Here is a 22,688-nt window from a genome sequence, read left to right as displayed (position 1 = left end):
GAGCATACTTTAATTAATAAAACCACTAGGAACGGTCCTAATTCCGTCGAGTTTAGGCTTTTCTTAATCGGGAGAGCGCCACGAATTGGCTCGTGTGACTTTCGTGAGGGTAGCACGGAAAATAAATAAGTTCACCATTCGCTCCTTAGCGGTTTCATGCCGAGCTACCTGGCTCGCCGGGGGATTGTCGGGCCGTGTTTATTGCACCACTTGGCCAAGGCGCCCCAAGTCCCCGTCGCTTCGTCGCGCTAGCGCGGTGATGGCCAGAGAGTTATTAGAATAAAAATTTCGAGCATACTTTAATTAATAAAACCACTAGGAACGGTCCTAATTCCGTCGAGTTTAGGCTTTTCTTAATCGGAAGAACGCCACGAATTGGCTCGTGTGACTTTCGTGAGGGTAGCACGGAAAATAAATAAGTTCACCATTCGCTCCTTAGCGGTTTCATGCCGAGCTACCTGGCTCGCCGGGGGATTGCCGGGCCGTGTTTATTGCACCACTTGGCCAAGGCGCCCCAAGTCCCCGTCGCTTCGTCGCGCTAGCGCGGTGATGGCCAGAGAGTTATTAGAATAAAAATTTCGAGCATACTTTAATTAATAAAATCACTAGGAACGGTCCTAATTCCGTCGAGTTTAGGCTTTTCTTAATCGGGAGAACGCCACGAATTGGCTCGTGTGACTTTCGTGAGGGTAGCACGGAAAATAAATAAGTTCACCATTCGCTCCTTAGCGGTTTCATGCCGAGCTACCTGGCTCGCCGGGGGATTGCCGGGCCGTGTTTATTGCACCACTTGGCCAAGGCGCCCCAAGTCCCCGTCGCTTCGTCGCGCTAGCGCGGTGATGGCCAGAGAGTTATTAGAATAAAAATTTCGAGCATACTTTAATTAATAAAACCACTAGGAACGGTCCTAATTCCGTCGAGTTTAGGCTTTTCTTAATCGGAAGAACGCCACGAATTGGCTCGTGTGACTTTCGTGAGGGTAGCACGGAAAATAAATAAGTTCACCATTCGCTCCTTAGCGGTTTCATGCCGAGCTACCTGGCTCGCCGGGGGATTGCCGGGCCGTGTTTATTGCACCACTTGGCCAAGGCGTCCCAAGTCCCCGTCGCTTCGTCGCGCTAGCGCGGTGATGGCCAGAGAGTTATTAGAATAAAAATTTCGAGCATACTTTAATTAATAAAATCACTAGGAACGGTCCTAATTCCGTCGAGTTTAGGCTTTTCTTAATCGGGAGAACGCCACGAATTGGCTCGTGTGACTTTCGTGAGGGTAGCACGGAAAATAAATAAGTTCACCATTCGCTCCTTAGCGGTTTCATGCCGAGCTACCTGGCTCGCCGGGGGATTGCCGGGCCGTGTTTATTGCACCACTTGGCCAAGGCGCCCCAAGTCCCCGTCGCTTCGTCGCGCTAGCGCGGTGATGGCCAGAGAGTTATTAGAATAAAAATTTCGAGCATACTTTAATTAATAAAACCACTAGGAACGGTCCTAATTCCGTCGAGTTTAGGCTTTTCTTAATCGGAAGAACGCCACGAATTGGCTCGTGTGACTTTCGTGAGGGTAGCACGGAAAATAAATAAGTTCACCATTCGCTCCTTAGCGGTTTCATGCCGAGCTACCTGGCTCGCCGGGGGATTGCCGGGCCGTGTTTATTGCACCACTTGGCCAAGGCGTCCCAAGTCCCCGTCGCTTCGTCGCGCTAGCGCGGTGATGGCCAGAGAGTTATTAGAATAAAAATTTCGAGCATACTTTAATTAATAAAATCACTAGGAACGGTCCTAATTCCGTCGAGTTTAGGCTTTTCTTAATCGGGAGAACGCCACGAATTGGCTCGTGTGACTTTCGTGAGGGTAGCACGGAAAATAAATAAGTTCACCATTCGCTCCTTAGCGGTTTCATGCCGAGCTACCTGGCTCGCCGGGGGATTGTCGGGCCGTGTTTATTGCACCACTTGGCCAAGGCGCCCCAAGTCCCCGTCGCTTCGTCGCGCTAGCGCGGTGATGGCCAGAGAGTTATTAGAATAAAAATTTCGAGCATACTTTAATTAATAAAACCACTAGGAACGGTCCTAATTCCGTCGAGTTTAGGCTTTTCTTAATCGGAAGAACGCCACGAATTGGCTCGTGTGACTTTCGTGAGGGTAGCACGGAAAATAAATAAGTTCACCATTCGCTCCTTAGCGGTTTCATGCCGAGCTACCTGGCTCGCCGGGGGATTGCCGGGCCGTGTTTATTGCACCACTTGGCCAAGGCGCCCCAAGTCCCCGTCGCTTCGTCGCGCTAGCGCGGTGATGGCCAGAGAGTTATTAGAATAAAAATTTCGAGCATACTTTAATTAATAAAATCACTAGGAACGGTCCTAATTCCGTCGAGTTTAGGCTTTTCTTAATCGGGAGAACGCCACGAATTGGCTCGTGTGACTTTCGTGAGGGTAGCACGGAAAATAAATAAGTTCACCATTCGCTCCTTAGCGGTTTCATGCCGAGCTACCTGGCTCGCCGGGGGATTGCCGGGCCGTGTTTATTGCACCACTTGGCCAAGGCGCCCCAAGTCCCCGTCGCTTCGTCGCGCTAGCGCGGTGATGGCCAGAGAGTTATTAGAATAAAAATTTCGAGCATACTTTAATTAATAAAACCACTAGGAACGGTCCTAATTCCGTCGAGTTTAGGCTTTTCTTAATCGGAAGAACGCCACGAATTGGCTCGTGTGACTTTCGTGAGGGTAGCACGGAAAATAAATAAGTTCACCATTCGCTCCTTAGCGGTTTCATGCCGAGCTACCTGGCTCGCCGGGGGATTGCCGGGCCGTGTTTATTGCACCACTTGGCCAAGGCGTCCCAAGTCCCCGTCGCTTCGTCGCGCTAGCGCGGTGATGGCCAGAGAGTTATTAGAATAAAAATTTCGAGCATACTTTAATTAATAAAATCACTAGGAACGGTCCTAATTCCGTCGAGTTTAGGCTTTTCTTAATCGGGAGAACGCCACGAATTGGCTCGTGTGACTTTCGTGAGGGTAGCACGGAAAATAAATAAGTTCACCATTCGCTCCTTAGCGGTTTCATGCCGAGCTACCTGGCTCGCCGGGGGATTGCCGGGCCGTGTTTATTGCACCACTTGGCCAAGGCGCCCCAAGTCCCCGTCGCTTCGTCGCGCTAGCGCGGTGATGGCCAGAGAGTTATTAGAATAAAAATTTCGAGCATACTTTAATTAATAAAACCACTAGGAACGGTCCTAATTCCGTCGAGTTTAGGCTTTTCTTAATCGGAAGAACGCCACGAATTGGCTCGTGTGACTTTCGTGAGGGTAGCACGGAAAATAAATAAGTTCACCATTCGCTCCTTAGCGGTTTCATGCCGAGCTACCTGGCTCGCCGGGGGATTGCCGGGCCGTGTTTATTGCACCACTTGGCCAAGGCGTCCCAAGTCCCCGTCGCTTCGTCGCGCTAGCGCGGTGATGGCCAGAGAGTTATTAGAATAAAAATTTCGAGCATACTTTAATTAATAAAATCACTAGGAACGGTCCTAATTCCGTCGAGTTTAGGCTTTTCTTAATCGGGAGAACGCCACGAATTGGCTCGTGTGACTTTCGTGAGGGTAGCACGGAAAATAAATAAGTTCACCATTCGCTCCTTAGCGGTTTCATGCCGAGCTACCTGGCTCGCCGGGGGATTGCCGGGCCGTGTTTATTGCACCACTTGGCCAAGGCGCCCCAAGTCCCCGTCGCTTCGTCGCGCTAGCGCGGCGATGGCCAGAGAGTTATTAGAATAAAAATTTCGAGCATACTTTAATTAATAAAACCACTAGGAACGGTCCTAATTCCGTCGAGTTTAGGCTTTTCTTAATCGGGAGAGCGCCACGAATTGGCTCGTGTGACTTTCGTGAGGGTAGCACGGAAAATAAATAAGTTCACCATTCGCTCCTTAGCGGTTTCATGCCGAGCTACCTGGCTCGCCGGGGGATTGCCGGGCCGTGTTTATTGCACCACTTGGCCAAGGCGTCCCAAGTCCCCGTCGCTTCGTCGCGCTAGCGCGGTGATGGCCAGAAAGTTATTAGAATAAAAATTTCGAGCATACTTTAATTAATAAAACCACTAGGAACGGTCCTAATTCCGTCGAGTGTAGGCTTTTCTTAATCGGGAGAACGCCACGAATTGGCTCGTGTGACTTTCGTGAGGGTAGCACGGAAAATAAATAAGTTCACCATTCGCTCCTTAGCGGTTTCATGCCGAGCTACCTGGCTCGCCGGGGGATTGCCGGGCCGTGTTTATTGCACCACTTGGCCAAGGCGTCCCAAGTCCCCGTCGCTTCGTCGCGCTAGCGCGGTGATGGCCAGAGAGTTATTAGAATAAAAATTTCGAGCATACTTTAATTAATAAAATCACTAGGAACGGTCCTAATTCCGTCGAGTTTAGGCTTTTCTTATCGGGAGAACGCCACGAATTGGCTCGTGTGACTTTCGTGAGGGTAGCACGGAAAATAAATAAGTTCACCATTCGCTCCTTAGCGGTTTCATGCCGAGCTACCTGGCTCGCCGGGGGATTGCCGGGCCGTGTTTATTGCACCACTTGGCCAAGGCGTCCCAAGTCCCCGTCGCTTCGTCGCGCTAGCGCGGTGATGGCCAGAAAGTTATTAGAATAAAAATTTCGAGCATACTTTAATTAATAAAACCACTAGGAACGGTCCTAATTCCGTCGAGTGTAGGCTTTTCTTAATCGGGAGAACGCCACGAATTGGCTCGTGTGACTTTCGTGAGGGTAGCACGGAAAATAAATAAGTTCACCATTCGCTCCTTAGCGGTTTCATGCCGAGCTACCTGGCTCGCCGGGGGATTGTCGGGCCGTGTTTATTGCACTACTATTGTGTTCTGGGCTCAGGCCTCAGGGCTCGACCCTCGGGCGTCGGTCGTGTTCATTGTAGCCTCGAGCTGGCCGATAGTATTCATGGATTTATTCATTTTCGAGAAAAAAGAATAAGAATAAAGAATAAGAATAAAGAATAAACATTTTATTCTAAGCTTGAATAAATTCTCGGTGAATAAAAAATTATTCTAATAATTTTTGAATAATAGTTACTTTTTTATTCAAGCCCTCGAATAAAGAATAATAGTTATTTATCTTTTATTCAAAAATTTATTGAATAATTTTTTATTTGAATACTGCCCATCTCTGGTTTCAACTTCATTCATTTCCCCCCTCCAGGCTCTCCACCTTATCCCCTTCCACTGTCCTATTCCACCGTTCAGTACCTACTGCGCACGCGCAACGTGTCTTCCATTCGCCTCACTCTGCCTCACTCTATTCTCGTCGCGCAACGTGTCACATAATGTCACATATTACTCTGGTCATCAGAGAGGGGGTACTTGTATTCCCCCCCCATTCCTTTTCGATTACACACCCCTGTCTGGACACATACTAATGAAAAAGTACATATGTATTTTCTTTGTTTTTCTTTACCGCACAGCTCACCTCGCTGCTCCACTATAAATCCAACCTAACATCACTGGCCACGTAAAATAGAACTACATACTACATAATTCCTGAAAAATTTATCATTGAATTTTGTAATAAAAGCTCCGAAAGTTACTCAGCTTTATTGCAAAAAATAAATATGGATATGATATGATACCTTAAGTATTGCAACATCCAAAACATAATTACGATATTATATAGGAACTGCGACAAATTTTTTCAAGCGAGAAAGCTCTCGTCCCTATAGCCCTCTGGCAGAAAGAAATGAAAGTAAGTATCAATTGAAAGTTTGAAAGCGATTGAAAGGGACAGACCACGGTGCATTGTGTTTTCACTGTAATTAGAGCGGACTTTTTTCAAAAAGAATGATAGAGAACTTGATAGAGTTTCGTCACCGATGAGATATACCATATATCTCATCTGTGGTTCAGGGGTTTACTATTTTTTATACTATTTGTGCGAATTTCAAACGCGCATCTTATTGCCGAGTATTTCAACGTTCCAACAAACAGGTATCAACTATTTAAACTATTTTTAACCGAAATCAATATGACCACATTATTTAATGTCACAGGTAATATTTATAAGCGGTAATGTATCTCAGAATAACATAAATGCAAGAATTTTTATGTATTGTGTCTTCCATATGGAGGCCTTGATTTTAAAACGCTGTGTATGGATTTTGGAATCTATAATTACAAAACACTGGTGGCTGTTATCAAGGAAGCATTTACGTTAAAAGCTATAGATATTCTATAATTTACTCTATCATTAGACTCTGAAGATAACAAGGTGTATGGATTGTTAAAGTCTAAGACTTGTTTATATTAAAAAAAGGACTGAAGATGTGGAAGATCGTTGGCCATTTCTCATAGACATTAACTTACCAAGTATGTAATATGATATCATATAATAATATGATTATTATACGTTATAAAATAATCCGAATAACATTTTTTCACGGGTTAGAGATATTATATATTTAGTGTATATACTATATACTATATACCATGGAAGTGAAGTCTGATTGGTTTGTTATATATTGTTTACATCGATTCTTCATAAATTACAATACAATTATTTCATATTGTTTTCCCTCGAGTTTATTATCAATTATAATATGTTAAATATAAAGGCACAAACAATGAAAAGTAGTTCTCTACTTTCTAGTTCCCTACAATTGTATTTTTACTTGATTCAGTGCTACCGTTGATATACATACATGTATACCTCTAATTGTATATATGTATATATAATTCGCCACTTAACATTAATATAGATTCTTAACGATAGGAATACTCATTACAACGTTAACCTAAATCTTTGATGTTGAACTTAAATACGTCCATTACGTCTAGATATTCACAACCCTATTAAGAAACGTTCAACGTTAAAACTTCTTTTTACACATACCAATTCCTAGTACGAAGGTGACACGCATAAACGAGGAATGAAAAAGAAATTACATTTTCGTGATTCTATATAAAACTCGTACCCTGAACAAATTTTAACAACTGTTAAAACTTATATGCTCTATTTTCCCTCGTATGCCCTTCGATATTTTACATCGTGATCCACGGATACTATATTTATTTATACTTTCATGTCTATAACATTTCTACTTTAACATCGAACGACGATCGATAAGTTCTAAGAATGTTTCTCGTATATAAATTCAACATGAGTCGCGTACGCCGCGCTTTGTGCACCATGTAGCCGTTACATGTATAATTATGTCTTTCTATGTATATCAGTACACAATTATTCTACCGACAGTTTGATCCCCAGGGCGTGACGGAAATTAGGCCTGAAATTTGAATGCGTTGCCATGAATGTAAGAGAACGTTTCTGTGTCCAGAAATTCGGATTGTTGATGATTTGGAATGTTTAATGCCACAGGATGATGTTGGAAGACGTTACTTGATTCTCGCACTGTGACTCTTTCTACATACGAAATTATTTTTGTACTTTCACACACAGTTTCTAGAGTTAAGAATCAAATTTTGAATGTGTCCGTTGCATTACTGAAGCTCCACGCTCTACTGACATTACCGTAACAATCTATCAACAATACAGGTTCATTACTCTGATAGCACCTAGAAAGAAGTTTCAGTTTACGTGAGTCCCCCTTCTGCCGCAAAACAACGCTTCCGTGGCAAGTCCATTAGATGGACTCGCGTTACAATAAGCGACACGTTCAAACTTCCCTCGAATAATTGTATACAAAGTTGAGCAGTTAATTGGTCATCTTAAATTAAAAACGCATGTGTCGGAGGCTAATGAACCGTTAGGCAAGAATATGATCGTTTATGCAGCGGTTAGCATCTTAAAATATTGTGATCGACGAGACAGACTAACAAAAACGTCGTTAGCAATAAATATAGGAAACACGAGACGCCGATTGCATTAATTCCATGATCGTATGATACATTTGTGAAGTTATCTGTGTATAAACTGTTGGTACGGTCAAATGTCAATGAAAGTCTTCCAACTTACAATTAGTTTTGTGAATTATTTAGCTGAATATTTTGAGGAGTTTAGTGAAATAGTCGACGAATGAAGTCTACGGGATGGTGCTGGACTAACCGGAGCCGAAGGAGAGGGTCCAGTGGGTGTTGTTGGTTTCGACCCTCTCCTACTCCGTCTCATTGATGAATAGGGACTCGTTCCTCTGTTCACGCGTTCGTGGGCGTATAGTAACACGCCGATATCTCGATTGCCTGCTTCTAACGCGATTTTTAGAGCGGAACTGCCATCTATATCGACGATTGATGGATCACAGTCTGGGTGTGCAAGTAGCAATCGCACGATGTCGGTGTGGCCATGTTCTGCTGCGCACATTAAAGCTGTACTGCCATCTTCGTCTTGAATGTTAACTGCTGCGCCTGCATCCAGGAGCAGTTGAGTCATGTCTTTGCGACCATGAGATACTGCCAGCATCAAGGCAGTTTGGCCATGCTAAAATAGATACAGCAGTGTTATCGATCGATGCTTAGTTTTACAAAGAATAAATGCTTGTACATGATTCTCACCAATTTTGCTCGAATATTCACATCGGCCAGCTGGAATAACCTGTTCGCCACAGATTCGTGAGTGGAATTTCTGACCTCTGCAAGCGCTGCTAACATCACGGCTGTGTAGCCAGCTATATTTGCTCTATTAATATCGCAGACTTTAGAATCTAAAAGGATGGATACAACATCGAAGTTTCCATGGGACACCGCGTAGTGCATTGCGGTGTTCCCACTGGAGTCAGTCATGTTAACAATGTATTCCAACAAAGTACTGGAACATTCTTCGAAACAGTCTAAATAATCTTCTACTTCTAACGGATTGGCGGTTACTGTGCTAGAGATTTTGAACCACTCTTGCTGGATGATGTTGATGGCGTTTTTCATCTGGTGGGAGATATTCTTGCTGGGCGACTTCTTAAGACTGTCGTTCAGAACCTTCATGGCAGCCAGCATCTCCTTAGAAGGTTCAACCTTCTTCCTAGGCTTCTCTTGAATCGGCTGGAACAGAGCGGACTCTGGAAGCTCGTGTTTCTCGTCGTTGTCTGCTTGTTTCTCCGCCATGTAGATTTCTTGGGACTTTTCATCTTTCCTCGTCTCCCCTTGTAATTGTTCGATACTAGAAATATAGAAATAGAAAATTCATTTATCGAGATTCTAAGTAATCTTATTTAATTTAACTAAATCGTATGCTTTAACTTCGATTGTTTTCAGGCTTTATTTTGGAAAAATTTACCCTCTTTCAACGAAACGAGCAGACGATACTTCGGTGAGCTCGGTATCGTGAACGAAACGGGTCGATTGTTGTTGTTGTTGCCGCTGTTGCAGCATCGATCTGTCGAGATCGTACACGCGGTTACTCGTTCACCATATCGTGATCGTAGCAAATTTAGGGTACACTTTCTCTGTCACTGACCTCTCGGCTGATATTTACAATCTGACCTCTGCGCACCACTACGGAAACACTTATGACGCATCCGACGCGCAACCATGGAGTCCAAAAAGCTAACAAGCCCCCGACATGCGCCTGTCATTAGGCACATGATACATTGATCGAACAGAACTTACCAAACCAACCCCAACATCCGCCCTTCGCCTTGCCAGCGACAGATGGCGTACCATGCTCTTTCCCCGTGTTTATCGACTGCTCGTACGTAATTGCTAAATCATTTTTTAACAATTGCATTTATGCATTTACAAGAAATACTAGAAGGAGCCGTCCGCTATATTTAAATTATATGTTCATGCAATCTGTGTGAACATTTTAATTGTAACCCTTGGCGGAAGAATGTCATTTCTGATGCAGTCAAAATTAATTATTTTCTGGTAATATTATACAAATTGTTTCAACTGGATTAATAATTTTTACAGTTAGCTTTGCAGTACCCGTCTGACAGGGGATTCATTGACTTAATCAAAAAGGTGCAGCAGAAACAATCATCGTCGGCAAAGGGTTAATAGGAGCACTACTTCGCCAAGGCAGAAAATAAACGAATGACTCACCGATTGCTATTGTCATACTGCTCCTTGTTATCGGAATCGTATCTGATCACGGCTGGTATCTTCGTGTACGTGTCCTGCCGCTTGAACTGTCTCTTCTGTTCCATCGAGTTGTTCAAGGATATGTGAGATGGTCTGGGTATCCTCGAGACGAGATTCGTGTTCTGATGATTCATATTGTTCTCCGCGTTATTTATGATCTGCTTCGCCAAGTTCTTAATCGTCTCTTTGCAATTGTCGCAATAGTTCGCCGCGCAGGAGATTGAGATGTGCGGTCTGACTGACTCGCCGACAGAGACGTCCGTGAACTTCTTTTTAATTGGCGAGGTACCGAACTCCCTCTTCTTGGGCGCCAGACCGGAAGTGTCGGTGCTCTTCACGGTGGTCCGTACCAGATCGTCGACCATCACGCTGACGGACTTGGTGGCTTTCCTCTTCACCTTGGTGTCACCGTAATTGAACGAATAACTTCTCGAATTCATCGAGTGGAGGGATAAAGGTTGCGTGGCCATTGGATCAGGACCAACCGCAATGGTCCTTGTTCCAGGACCAGTCCTGACCTCGATACCGACATCGGACGTTCTCGGCTTCACCGTCACCCCCACGTTCGCCCTCATTTTGTACGGTTCCGTCACCTGAGCGAATTGGTCCCGCTTCTCGACGACTTTCGGCGGTTCCGGTGTACACTGGCATCCTCTGGACACGGTGTCCTTGATCAAAGTGCTCTTGTATATCCTGAGAGCATCGTCGACAATGATCGCGACGTCCTCTTTCGTCAGCACGTCCTTCATCGTTAAAACGGTGGACGTACCGTACGATCGTTTCCTCGTTTCTTTCTTCGCTTCCGGCGCGATGTCCTCGATCACGAATTCACTGAACACAAGGTCTTTCAATTTATTCCTCGTGTTGATACCAATGTCGCGAAACTTCTTCGCGTCTCTGGCGAGCTTCGGACTGGTCGGTGGTATCGGTTCGGTTTGAAGTGGGCTCCGTCTCAAACGATCCATCATCCTCGCTTCCGGCGCGATCTCCTCGTACATTAGTTGGCTGCGGGGTAACGTCGACTTCCAGCTGTCCCGCGAGCAGTCGCTCGAGTAGAGCTTGTCCAGGCTCGACGACGACCTGTCGTGCATCAACGAGCTGTTCTGCGTTATTTCAGGTACGATTTCCTCGATCTGCAATCGACTCCTCTGCAGCGATCGTTTTATCGGGGTGCTCGTTATCATGCCGACGTCTCGGGTTCGAACCTGATCACGTAACAATAACCGCGTTACTTATTTAACTATTACTGTAATTGCTATCCGCTGAGAAAGAAATGGCCGACCTCTCTACCCGCGGAACTAGTTTACACGCCGGTTCAAAACGCGCCAGATCTTCTTCGAATCTGAGAAAGTCTTCCCATCGTTCAGTGAATTTCACGTGTGGTACACGCGAGCGTAATAATTACACGGATTTAATGAAGTTTCGTCTTCTTTTATCCGGGCAACGTTCTACAGAAATTCGAAATTTCAACTTCGCTCGCGTCACAAACGAGGAATCTCGAAGATTGTAAATGAATATGCAAAACCCATTTGTCACGCTACGAGAACAGCCGAATCAAAATGTGTGCAAAATCCTAACGCAAAAAGTTCGATAGCTCTTTTGAAAAAAATTCGAAAATCAGAATATCGGTGGCGAATCTCCGATTGTTATCATTGGCTGATGAAAAAAGACTTTCTCACCTGGCCGATGCTAATTCCCCGATCTCTTTGGTAATTAAAGTTCGTCCTCCTCTCCACGGACTATGCAAATTGTTCTCGGTTCGGTGGAACCGGCATTCTCATGCAGTTTCGCGCGTTTCACCCGCGGGTGGATGAAAACCAGATCGAAACCGGGCGATAGAAGTTATGGTACCGGAAACGGCCGCCTTCGGGCATTACCTGCTGGTGCGAGACGCCGACGTCCCGTGTCATGACGCCGCACATCGTTCCCATGTCCCTGGTCTGCGTCGGGACGGTGGCGTTCTTCAGATTTCGCTGGGATACCCACTGTTCCGAGAACGACTGGCTCCGGTGCCTGTGCAACGTGTCGTTGCGGGAATTCGTCTTGCTGAGCTCGTCCACTTGTCGCAGAAGATTTCGTTTCTCCTCTTTCAACACCGACACTTGCACCTGCGGCGACCATGTGAAAGCAGAGAAAAAGAAATGAGACGCGCGAGATCATTAGAGCGGATTGCCTTCGCCCGCGACTCGGATAAGACGATCCCGCTCGTTCAATGGCGACGATCGTTCTCAGGGTTTCATCGAATAAATACCAACTGTACCGACCGACGTGTCTGCTCTTATTTCCGAGGCAGAGTTAAACAGTTGTACAAAGACCGTGTGCCATTATTGTTTGCTTATCTGTGACGCTTTTATTAACACCGAGACTGCAGACACTGCCACGAGGAACACGTCTATGCGACACAGAAGTTGGTGCACTTGTTAGTGGGCTGCGAATGTTTAATTTGCATCTTTGCTGCTCCCTTTTGGGGAACTAGAGCAAAACAGAATTGGAGGGTGTGCCGCAATAAGGAGCAGAGACTCTACGTTTTATACAGTTTTTGTTATACATCCCCTGTTTTATTAAAAATCAGACGTGATCTTTTTTCTTGGAGAGATCGGCTTCGATATTTAAATTGTTTTTATTGGAATATGAAGTTGAATAAGAGTTGATTATTATACATAGTATATGTGTGCAATAATACCCGATCGTTAATTTCTTTTTATTGATTTGCTCAAATCGACTGCAAGTGAGACTGTTCCTTTGTTGCAATAGCCTGTTCAATTTTATTCCTTGTGTTATGATATTTGAATTTACGTATTTTATTTAAACCTTTATATATTCCGATAATTATAATTACTAAAATTCTTAATAAGGAGAACATGTACAGTTGAACGTGTAGAAATCACCACTGATCGACATTTGATTTGACAGTACCGTCCTAGAGGTCACTGACAGCTGGTGACGTCAAAATTAATTGAAGCACGTCTATTAGCTTCACCGTGGAATAAATACCGTATCAATACATCACAAGGCAAACACATAAACTACATCAATGCTATGAAAAATTATAATTAGACTGCGGAATTTTATGCATTTGTAGAAAAATTGAGTAGATAAAATTCAAAATTGCTACAAAATTTTTAAAATTGAAGATGCTAATATATAATATGATTTATCCTCTATTAAAGTCATTAAGGGATGAAATAATATTCAATTTAGTTTTTATTTTTTGCAGTCTAATTATAATAATATGTATTACACTTGGGTAATACAATATGCATAAACGCAAAGATTTTTTAGCAGATTACTAACGAATCGAAGAATCTAGCTATAAATTCAATTGAATGCAAACGAAAATTAAATTTGTCATTGTGTATCGTCGAAGTGAGGCGTGAATGGAAGCACTTACCAGCAGATCTATCGTTATATAGATAAGATAGTACACTATCAAATTGCACATCGTACAATGCCAATTTCCAGCACTGTTTATTTCCCCAAACACTCCGTGCTAGTCAATTACGTTCGCGAGTCAGAGGAGACTGATAGAATCAAACGATATGTCCGTTACGCAGCAATCGTGATTCTCTCTGTCCTATAAGCGGTGTATATGTTTTGTGTACGATCTTCAAATGTTTTTCTCACGACGGAATAATTGTGGATAAATACTGTTAGTATACATAAACGCGACAACCTATTAATCGCTTCACTCAAGAATGATTAGAAATCATTTACATGTTGTTTTATCACTGGCACCGGCAAACTAAACTCAGACTGACCTTCTATGCTATACAAGAAAAATGTACTCTATTGTTCACCATTGATCTTCCGTAGATAAGCGAATTTTTTACTAACAGGAACGCGTCACAGCAATGTTATCTCTAGTGGAAACTTGATGTAGCCAGGTTTGGCTCTATATGTATAGGTTTGTGAAGAATCACGCGTATCGTTAAGGACTCGATTTACTGATTCAATCACCTCTGAAATATTGCACTTTAGAGTGCAATACTAGTCGCGGAACTAAATGTAAACGACGCGACCACGTAAACGCTTGTGTTCTTCTCCACGGGCTACTCGATCTGAACTGTCCCATCTTTTGGGTCCTCAGTTTTTGTCACTTTCGGCGACCACCCCCTCTTTCCCATTTTCTTTTTGCACATAGGGTGGGGGTGCCCGGGCCACGTGTTTGTACCGATTCATAATTACTACCTGACCCTTCGGTACTGGGACTTTCTGATACGGGTTCTTGTACCTGAGAGGCTAAATTCAACACACCTTAAAATCTTCTACTTCTGCCTGTGCCACATGTTGGCTGCAGACCGGTCTGCTAAAGAAATGGCAATATGTAGTAGCTCGGTGCTAGGAACGGAACTGCTGAAAACTTCCAGGTGGCCGAGCTACATTAAACAACTTGTAACAATTGTTTCGCAGTAAGATCTTGAAAAATGTCAGAGTTACAGCCTCTTTCCAAGAAGTTCTTTTCACCCCTTGCCTTACAATATCGTGTCCGACTCGTGATGAAGATTCTGAACAGATTCTGATAAAAATGTATGTTAATAATTTCCTATTTCCTAATTTTCTTAGTTAATAATAGAAATAAAATTCTATTTTGGTTTTTTTAATACACGGCTATTGGAGAACATATAGGCATATAATTTATATCAATATTCTCCTTTTTTAGGAAATTACGATCTACAAAAAAAGTTCCAATCACTGAAACCGTAAGATAAATCGTAGGACAAGGGGTTAATAAACGTACTTTACAGTAAGCAAACGAAAAAGATTGAATCCTGACGGTTCTGTTAATATACAGGGTGAGGCACCTAAGACTTTTAAATGGAACAACGAATTTGATCAATGCAACATTACAGCTAATGAAAAGACAAATTCAACCATGTATAATATGTTCACCTTCGAAGGATTTATTCTTCCAAAAGCATAACTTAACGTACGAAGACCATGTTCATGCTCATCGTACTCTGCTAAGGTTCCGTTGGTGTAAACACTGGAACATTGTCGAAAGACATCTCTCGTTCACAAACTGCCGTATCGTGCAGCGCTTCGTGTCATATTATATCAGCAGTATTATTAAATACTTCTTTACGAAGTAGGTTACAAGCATGTTCAGATGCTGGCGGCCACCATTTTGAATACATTCTAAAAAATGCTAGGCAGTACGGCAGCTTGTAAACAAGAGATATCTTTCGACAGTGTTTCAGTGTTTACGGTGTAAACACATCCACGGAACCCTGGTAGAGCACGGTGAGTACGAACAAAGGTCTTCGATAAAGCATCACTCTTTCGAAGGTCATTTGAAGGTCAACATATTATACATAGTTGAATTTGTCTTTTCATTAACTATAATGTTACACTAATCAAAAAATACGTCGTTCCATCTAAAAAACGACGATGACCTTGAAATGTCGGAAAATATGACCTGGGGAAAAAAACCTCTTCGTCACAATAATTGTTCCACTGAACCAAACATTTTCCGTTTGAGACATTTTCTTCTATTACTAAAAACAACGGAGATATTTTCGGTGTAAGTCTTAAGTACCTCGCATTGTATAATTCTACTCGATGGATGAAGGAAGAAGGATGTTTGAAAAGAATTAATTGTTTATAAAATGACAAAATTAAAGCAAAAATCTCCATTTAGAAACAAGTCTTTCGTTGATCTATTGGATTGAATAATTTATTAATAGTGATGACTTAACGATGATTTAATGTAAATCGTGTTTACCGTGTAGTACACCGCCTTCTAAGGGAGAGGCTAAAAACATTTTCCAGGATTTCACAGCAGAAAAATATCGACAAATTGTGCCATCTATGTATTTTTAAATAAGGCACTCGTTGAAGGAACAATTCCTAAAAGCGGCTCTCCTTCGTTCCATTAACATGATCCGTTAATATCATAATTCTACCGAGCGTGGTCGTTAGAGAACATCAGGACGAATTAATTACGTCTGGCTCGTAATTACACGTTCCTGTCGGAAGTATCGCAACGGAATGAATATGCACGCGTGACTCATGCGATGGATCCGCGACAAGAAAACATAAAACCGATTCGCCGCGCGAAATCGTCGGGTGCAACGCTTACCTGTAGCATGGGAATCGCCTTGACCTGTTCCTCCAGCTCTTTCATCCGTTCCAACGAGGCCGCCATCTGTTCCCTGATGTTCTGGAAAATATATATCCCACCGTCTACGATTATTCTCCGCCGTTTATGATTCCGGGGTTACCTTCGATCCTGTTGTATACTTGTTGCTCGCGTACCTGTAGCGCGCCCGTGCTGAGATTCGAGTTTCCGCTGCCAACGCTCGCATTGTCAAAGTCACCTGGGTGCTCGACCTGCGCGTTGTTGTTTTGTATCGGCGTGGCCGCGTTCGTTCCATCTGAAAATGTTTTCAAACAAATTTCTTACTCCATCACTCTTCACGTTCTCCGTGCAGACCATTTTACACAGTTTTTAACCCTCTCACTGTACACAAGAAATTCTTTTTTCTATTTATGGAACCTCTATGCAGATTCATTTCTGCTTACGTATGTATCGGGTTGGAACGAAAGTTCGTAGCGTTTGTAAATTAAAATTGAAAGCTAAAATTCAGACATTTATTCATAGATTTATATGTATTCTAATATTATATTCTATTACTTTTTGCCATTTTCGAGGTAACTTATCGTGTATTGAATAAACATATGATTAAATACCTTAATTTTATTTTCGATTCTTATTTTGAAAACGCTACGATCTTTCTTCCCAACCCAATATATTTAGATGTGCATGTGAGTGGATAGATTACATTGTTTATCATAGTTCCCCAGCTTTTGTAATTCAATGTATTTATAATACGTAGATTATATTATCACTAGACAGCGGACCTTTATGCAAAATAAGAATTTTCGACCAGAATTGCAACGAACTAAAGTAAAACAAAATATTATTTTCTTTGTTAATATGCTTCATAGGTTGAAAATAATCGAACAGTATTTTTAACACTAAGCCTACCGAGCACCTAAGCGATTAAAATGTTTCAGCTTACAAAAATGGCTCTGTTTATTTAGATCTTGTGCAATTTTTATTACAATATGTGCTTGAATAAAGAAATGTATCGAATCAATTTTCATGCAAGCGATTTCATTATTTCAATAATTATAAAATGAAAAATATAGAACCGGTCATTTGACGGGCAGTGGTAGGTTTAGTGTTAAATTCTTCTAATGTTCTTACTGTTTGAAATTACACCTACTCATTTTTGTCACAAATGTATAAAACCCGTTGTCTAGTAATAACATTTGTAGATCTAAAATAAATAAAAATCGCACCAAATTCTGTCGACTTTGACGCTGCTGCATTTTTTGAAAATGTTTACAAACCATAAATGCATAAAAAGATCCGCAGTCTAATGATCACAGCGTTTTTAATATTGCAAAGCAAAATTGATTTCCACCTGCCAACTCGATACGAACGAACACAATTTAATTTTGGGATTAGGGTATATCATTTTGAGAGATCGTATGTATACAATCGACGTCGTCACCGATGACTGATATTCTGAAAAATAGTAAAAATTGCCATATGTTGGGGGAAATTACGTGGGCAAACATAATTTAATTGGTTATCAAACGAGCCGGACGTTTCGATGAAATGACATTAATGTGTAAATAACATTTGACACGAACATCAACGCACGAATATTCGATGCGAACGAATATTGAATATTTCAATATCGTTCACATCTGAGAATCAGGCATTCTATCACATAACTGATACTATTCAATAAGCTTTTAATAGCCTGACTGTTGAATCAACCAAATGTTTCCCTATAGAAAAGTATTCTAATATGGAAATCCGATAGTCTACAGGCACAAATACATGCAAATATTTGAACGACAATTTGGGAACTGTTGTTCGACGTATAAATATTTATACGCAAAGAGCTATCTTTCCGATAGATGAAAATTGAATCGGCATAGGCGTGTACATGACATGGCTTCAGTGTTCTTCATTTATTGTTTTCGTAATAGGTTACTCGATGTCTGATCGATATAATTGTAATAACGAACGTTCGTAACATTCAATTAGTTGGAAACATTTTGGCGCGTTATACATTCCACATGTACTGCACGCATGGTCGCACGTGTGTGTATATAATTATGACTAAGTGATTGAGCTTTCCACGAATCAAAATAATTTATCGAACGCTTGCAATTTATTTACGTTGCAATTACTTGCATTTGGAGCCTGCAATTAATGAAATTAAAGGAGTAAGATTTTAAGGGTAAGGAGTAAGATTTTTCCAAGTCAAACGTTCGGCAATTGTTAAAAATGCACTGTTTGGTATTATGTGCCTTACAAGTCCGTTAAATAAGAAGAGGATAAAAACTGGTTAAAATGATTTTTGTGGAAAAATTATCGAACGAATCGTTTCACCCTGTGAACTAAGGGTTAATCCTTGCCTTATTTAATCCGACATAAAATGTCATTTTGCTGTGATCGATATTGAGTATTCCAGAAAGTGTAAACATACAGTAAATATCAATATTTTTTTTCTCATAGAACGATAGGGAAGTTGTAATCACTTCAGCTGTAGAATGAATCATAAAGCAAGGAGTTAAAGTTCGATGAACCCGAAAGTTGTCAGTGCCAAGTTTAAACGTAACTTGTTTGACCAATCTCTTACTTTTCCAAAACTTTTAGCTTGCGAATTTGATAACTGACTCCCTAATCCAATAGAAAGCTGTAGAAGTTTAACGTTGAATAGAAAATGAAGGTACAGAATGGGCTGGGGACTTCTCACCCTATACAATAGATGCCTTTCTGTGCGAATCCTCTCTTTGCCCTTTACTTTATATCCATAAATTCCTTAAGTCTCACTGTTTGCAGCTTTAGAGTTCAATTCAGAAATGTTCCACCTTATTGTCAACCCTAGATTCTAAGTTATTCTTGTAATGTTAGCAAGCACAGAAATGTGCATGTTGCTAATAATCCCATAGAGGTTTTATAGCTTGATTAATAAAAAAAAAAATAAAATGGGCTGGGGATCCTATAGCTTCAAGGAGATCCAAGAAGGTGTCAAGGGGGTAGGCTCGTTTCCAGGATTGCAAGGGTGCGGGATGCGCCTTCTCATTTCTCAATAATGCAAAGAGATAGGGCTTTTCAAAAGCCAATTCTTAAAAGTCCTATTATTACGTTTACGAGGCGCAATTTACATTATTCGGCAGCATGTAGCCATCGCAGCTTTATGAAAATAGCTACATGCGCAGTTGTATGCTTCTGAATAATGTAAATTATGCTGCTGAATAATGCAAATTACGCCTCGTAAATGTAAAAATAGGACTTTTGAGGGCTAGATTGATCTTTTATCTAGCACTTTTGACCATACTGAAAAACCCCATCTTTGCATTATTGAGAAATGAGAAGGCACATCCCGCACCATTGCACTCCTGGAAAAAGGAGGTGCCATTTTGATGGCAATTCAAAGTCTAGATCGCCGCCAAGTAGCACTTCCTGAGCAACCCTCGGGAACAATGTCTCTGAACGATTCGTCGCACGGTCTCGTTACGCAAGCTGCGTTCACCTGCAGCCATTCAATTTTTTAAATTGATTCTTGCGTAAGTGGCTTTTACTGTGTTACGGCATTGGACAGGCTTATTGGGTTACGAGACAATGAAAAAACGCGAAGACGCACCGGCGCTCACGTCCATTCGACGGTATCGTGACGTAGAGAATTACCGGGCTCGGTGGATCGTCAAAGAATTTCCCTGCACGCGAAAACCGCGCGGTGGAAGTACCTGCGAGCAACTTTTAACATGTTAATTATCCGACTGTTCCATAACGAGTCTGCACACATCTCTGCCCTGTGTGTACCAAAAGGAGTAGCCCGAATAAAAACTGAAATATCTCAGCTAGGTAATTTTGCCGCCAGGAATTTCTAGAATACAATCGACTCGGAAAGTTAACATCATTGACCATCCAATCAGCAACCATACATTCCAGAGAAATGATGTAATAATTTATTTGGCGAAACTAAAACTGAATCGCGGAGATTTATCGCATCGATAATGGAACAACAAAAATATTTAATGAATCTCAACCTACCGTCACATCATTTCTATTTAAATTCTGTTTCTCTTAATTAATGCAGATCATGTTTATTCCGCATAAAAATCTGCGGTTTAGATCGCACTTTCCAAACCTAATCAAACTTGTTAGATCGTATTTATCAGTTAAACATTTTTTAATTGAGTTTATAATTCAGCCACCTCATATGTGCAGATGTTTGTAACAGTTGTAACAGATGTTTGTAAGGTCTTCAAGTATATCGTTATTTGAAAATTAATAACAAGAATTAAATATAATAATTAAATATTTTGTATGTGTAATCGTATGGATGTTATGATTATTTCTCTTGCATTCCTTCTTTAGGTTTCATGGAAATGCTAATGATAGTTTCACTTTTTGAGATAACTGTACACCCCTTTTCCCTCTTTACAGTCTTTACACATAAGTATTTAAATCGCTTGCCACGTTCTCGCTCAGAGTTTTTAGGAATATTGCCGAGCAGTTTAACTTCTTAAAATATCATTGTATGTGTTGCCTTTTTACAGTAATTTACACTTGGAAAGATACAAAAAATTTCGCTGGAGCTACACATGAGTGATTAACGCGATAGACAGAATGATTAAAAATAAAAATAAAATGTTCCTGTTAAGAAGTTTAGGTTTCCATTGCAGTTGTTCGTGCGCGTAGACAATGTAAAAGCAAAATTAAAGATGAACAAGCGTGATCTAAAAACACATAAAGGCGCGTAGCCAGGAATAAACGCGAACATGATGTAATTCGCATGGACACATTGCGTTGGGTCACGAGACCTTTCATAAAGGAGATTAATGATTTTCTAAATTTAATGCAGCACTCTGTGTACCGTTCTGTAAGAGACGTAAATGAAGGTTATTGCTTATGCAAGTGCGCACATTTATTAATTAGCTTTTAAAAATAGACATTAAATAATGACTCGTTAATTTAATTCGCAATCTTATTAAATTCTGAAGGAAACATATTTCGTTACAGTGAGATCAAGCTTTTCTCTGTGTAAACAATTTGCCTGCATAAGTATTTGTGAAATTTTATTGATGACTAAAAGATAAGCATACAACACTTAAAAGATTTTGAAACATATCTCAGATAGCATTCCTAGAACATTTTTGGAAATTTTCCATTCGTCGACTTTTTATTTCCGTTTTTATCAACTTGGGGTCAGTTTGCACCTCATACACAGAGAGAAGGTTAAGTAAACCAGACAACAAAACAACTATCCTCATTTATATTTTACGGTTTCTACTTTCAGTAATAATCGCTTTAGATCGCTTTAGATTGGCCTGTTTAGAATAAAAATTCAGATATCATTGGTTCAAATAATTATAATCGAGGTTTCACTGAATCGTGAATTATAGAAGTAAATATGATCCAAATTGTATCATGTTTGGTATCGATCTAACCAGAAAAATGTCACACGTATATTAACTCTTTGCATTCGGAGCTATTTTGACTTAATTAAACATTCCTTCCGACCTAGAATAATTCCATTTTATATGATTTTTTTCTTTTCATAGATATGAAATTTACATAATACCTCATACAGTACTTAAATGTTTAGTAATTGATTACATACCAACATATTTAATAATGTAAACACTATTTTGTCTCTGAGCTCACCACTCGAGTGCTAAGGGTTAATAAAAGCTTCATAAAATAATAATTACACCCTGCATTAGTAGGGATAAATGTTTCACAAAAATCGTGTGCGCGTCTTCCATAAATATCACAACAATACAGTAGTTTCAACAACTTTACATGTGAAACATTTCTGCTGTAGGTACATCTGCTGTAGTACAGTACAATTGTGAAACAAACATGGTCGATAAAAATGTCCGACAACGAGAGGGAATATGCTCGTCCAAGCATCGGGTGTGTGTGTACCTTTCATTTCGATTTGGATTGCGTGCATGTAAAGCAGGAGTCGCGTTCCATCGCTTTCGTGGTTCCACGAACTCGAATATCTGGGTCATAATTAAAAAATTACTCCCTCGGAGCGGACGTTTACGTTTCAACGCGACCACAAGACGCGAGAGATCCTTAAAAGGGTTGGGACTCCGCCCGCGGACCGTGGCAACGAGAACGCACGCGGGTAGATAATGGCGCGTAATCGTTACGTTGCACTTTATATGGAAAAACACGAAGGATTTCACCGGCACGCGGATTAGAAGCGTATTAGGACGAAAAAGCGAACCGATGGAGGTCGTGAAAGTCCGATCAGGAGCGAATCCTGCAGCCTCTTCCTTCTTCTCTGTTATCTCTTCGTTCCTCCGTTCCGTATTTAATCGATCGCGATCTGTATCGCGGGATTTCTTGCCAGATGTTTCTTCCCGATTACCAACGATTCTTTATAATATGTACTCGTTATCGCTCGCGCATTCCGATCCGATCCGATCTGATCCGAGCTAAATCTTCCGATTAACTGGTAATGCGAAATCTCTAATCCCCGAGAGAGACGATACGTTTTTGTAAAGGAAGTACATTTTTATTCCGTTAATTCGAAGCGAACCGAAGTCACGTGAAAATTTAGAAATTGCAAATCCTCGGCATTGCTCGAGTAATTCAAGTGTTCACAAATTCTAGATCCCCGGTTTA

General features: G+C 41.3%; 1 protein-coding gene across 5 annotated transcripts in view; it reads right to left on the bottom strand.

The window, feature by feature from the left end:
• Positions 1 to 6,481: 6,481 nt before the first annotated feature.
• Kank (KN motif and ankyrin repeat domain-containing protein 2 kank) overlaps positions 6,482 to 22,688 on the bottom strand; it is an 82,965-nt gene continuing 66,758 nt past the window's right edge. For all 5 annotated transcript variants that reach the window (XM_076421082.1, XM_076421079.1, XM_076421083.1 and 2 more), the window contains 6 exons: positions 16,271 to 16,389; positions 16,095 to 16,175; positions 11,893 to 12,123; positions 9,977 to 11,220; positions 8,495 to 9,092; positions 6,482 to 8,420 (listed from right to left, as the gene is read on the bottom strand). In XM_076421082.1, the coding sequence (XP_076277197.1) occupies positions 7,974 to 8,420; positions 8,495 to 9,092; positions 9,977 to 11,220; positions 11,893 to 12,123; positions 16,095 to 16,175; positions 16,271 to 16,389 (2,720 nt within the window). In that variant the 3' untranslated portion in view covers positions 6,482 to 7,973. The remainder of the gene's footprint in view (positions 8,421 to 8,494; positions 9,093 to 9,976; positions 11,221 to 11,892; positions 12,124 to 16,094; positions 16,176 to 16,270; positions 16,390 to 22,688) is intronic.

Source organism: Lasioglossum baleicum, chromosome 3 (genome assembly GCF_051020765.1).
Source record: "Lasioglossum baleicum chromosome 3, iyLasBale1, whole genome shotgun sequence".
Classification (NCBI taxonomy): domain Eukaryota; kingdom Metazoa; phylum Arthropoda; class Insecta; order Hymenoptera; family Halictidae; genus Lasioglossum; species Lasioglossum baleicum.
The sequence above is the reverse complement of the archived record's forward strand: the minus strand, read 5'-3'. Positions and strand labels throughout refer to the sequence as shown.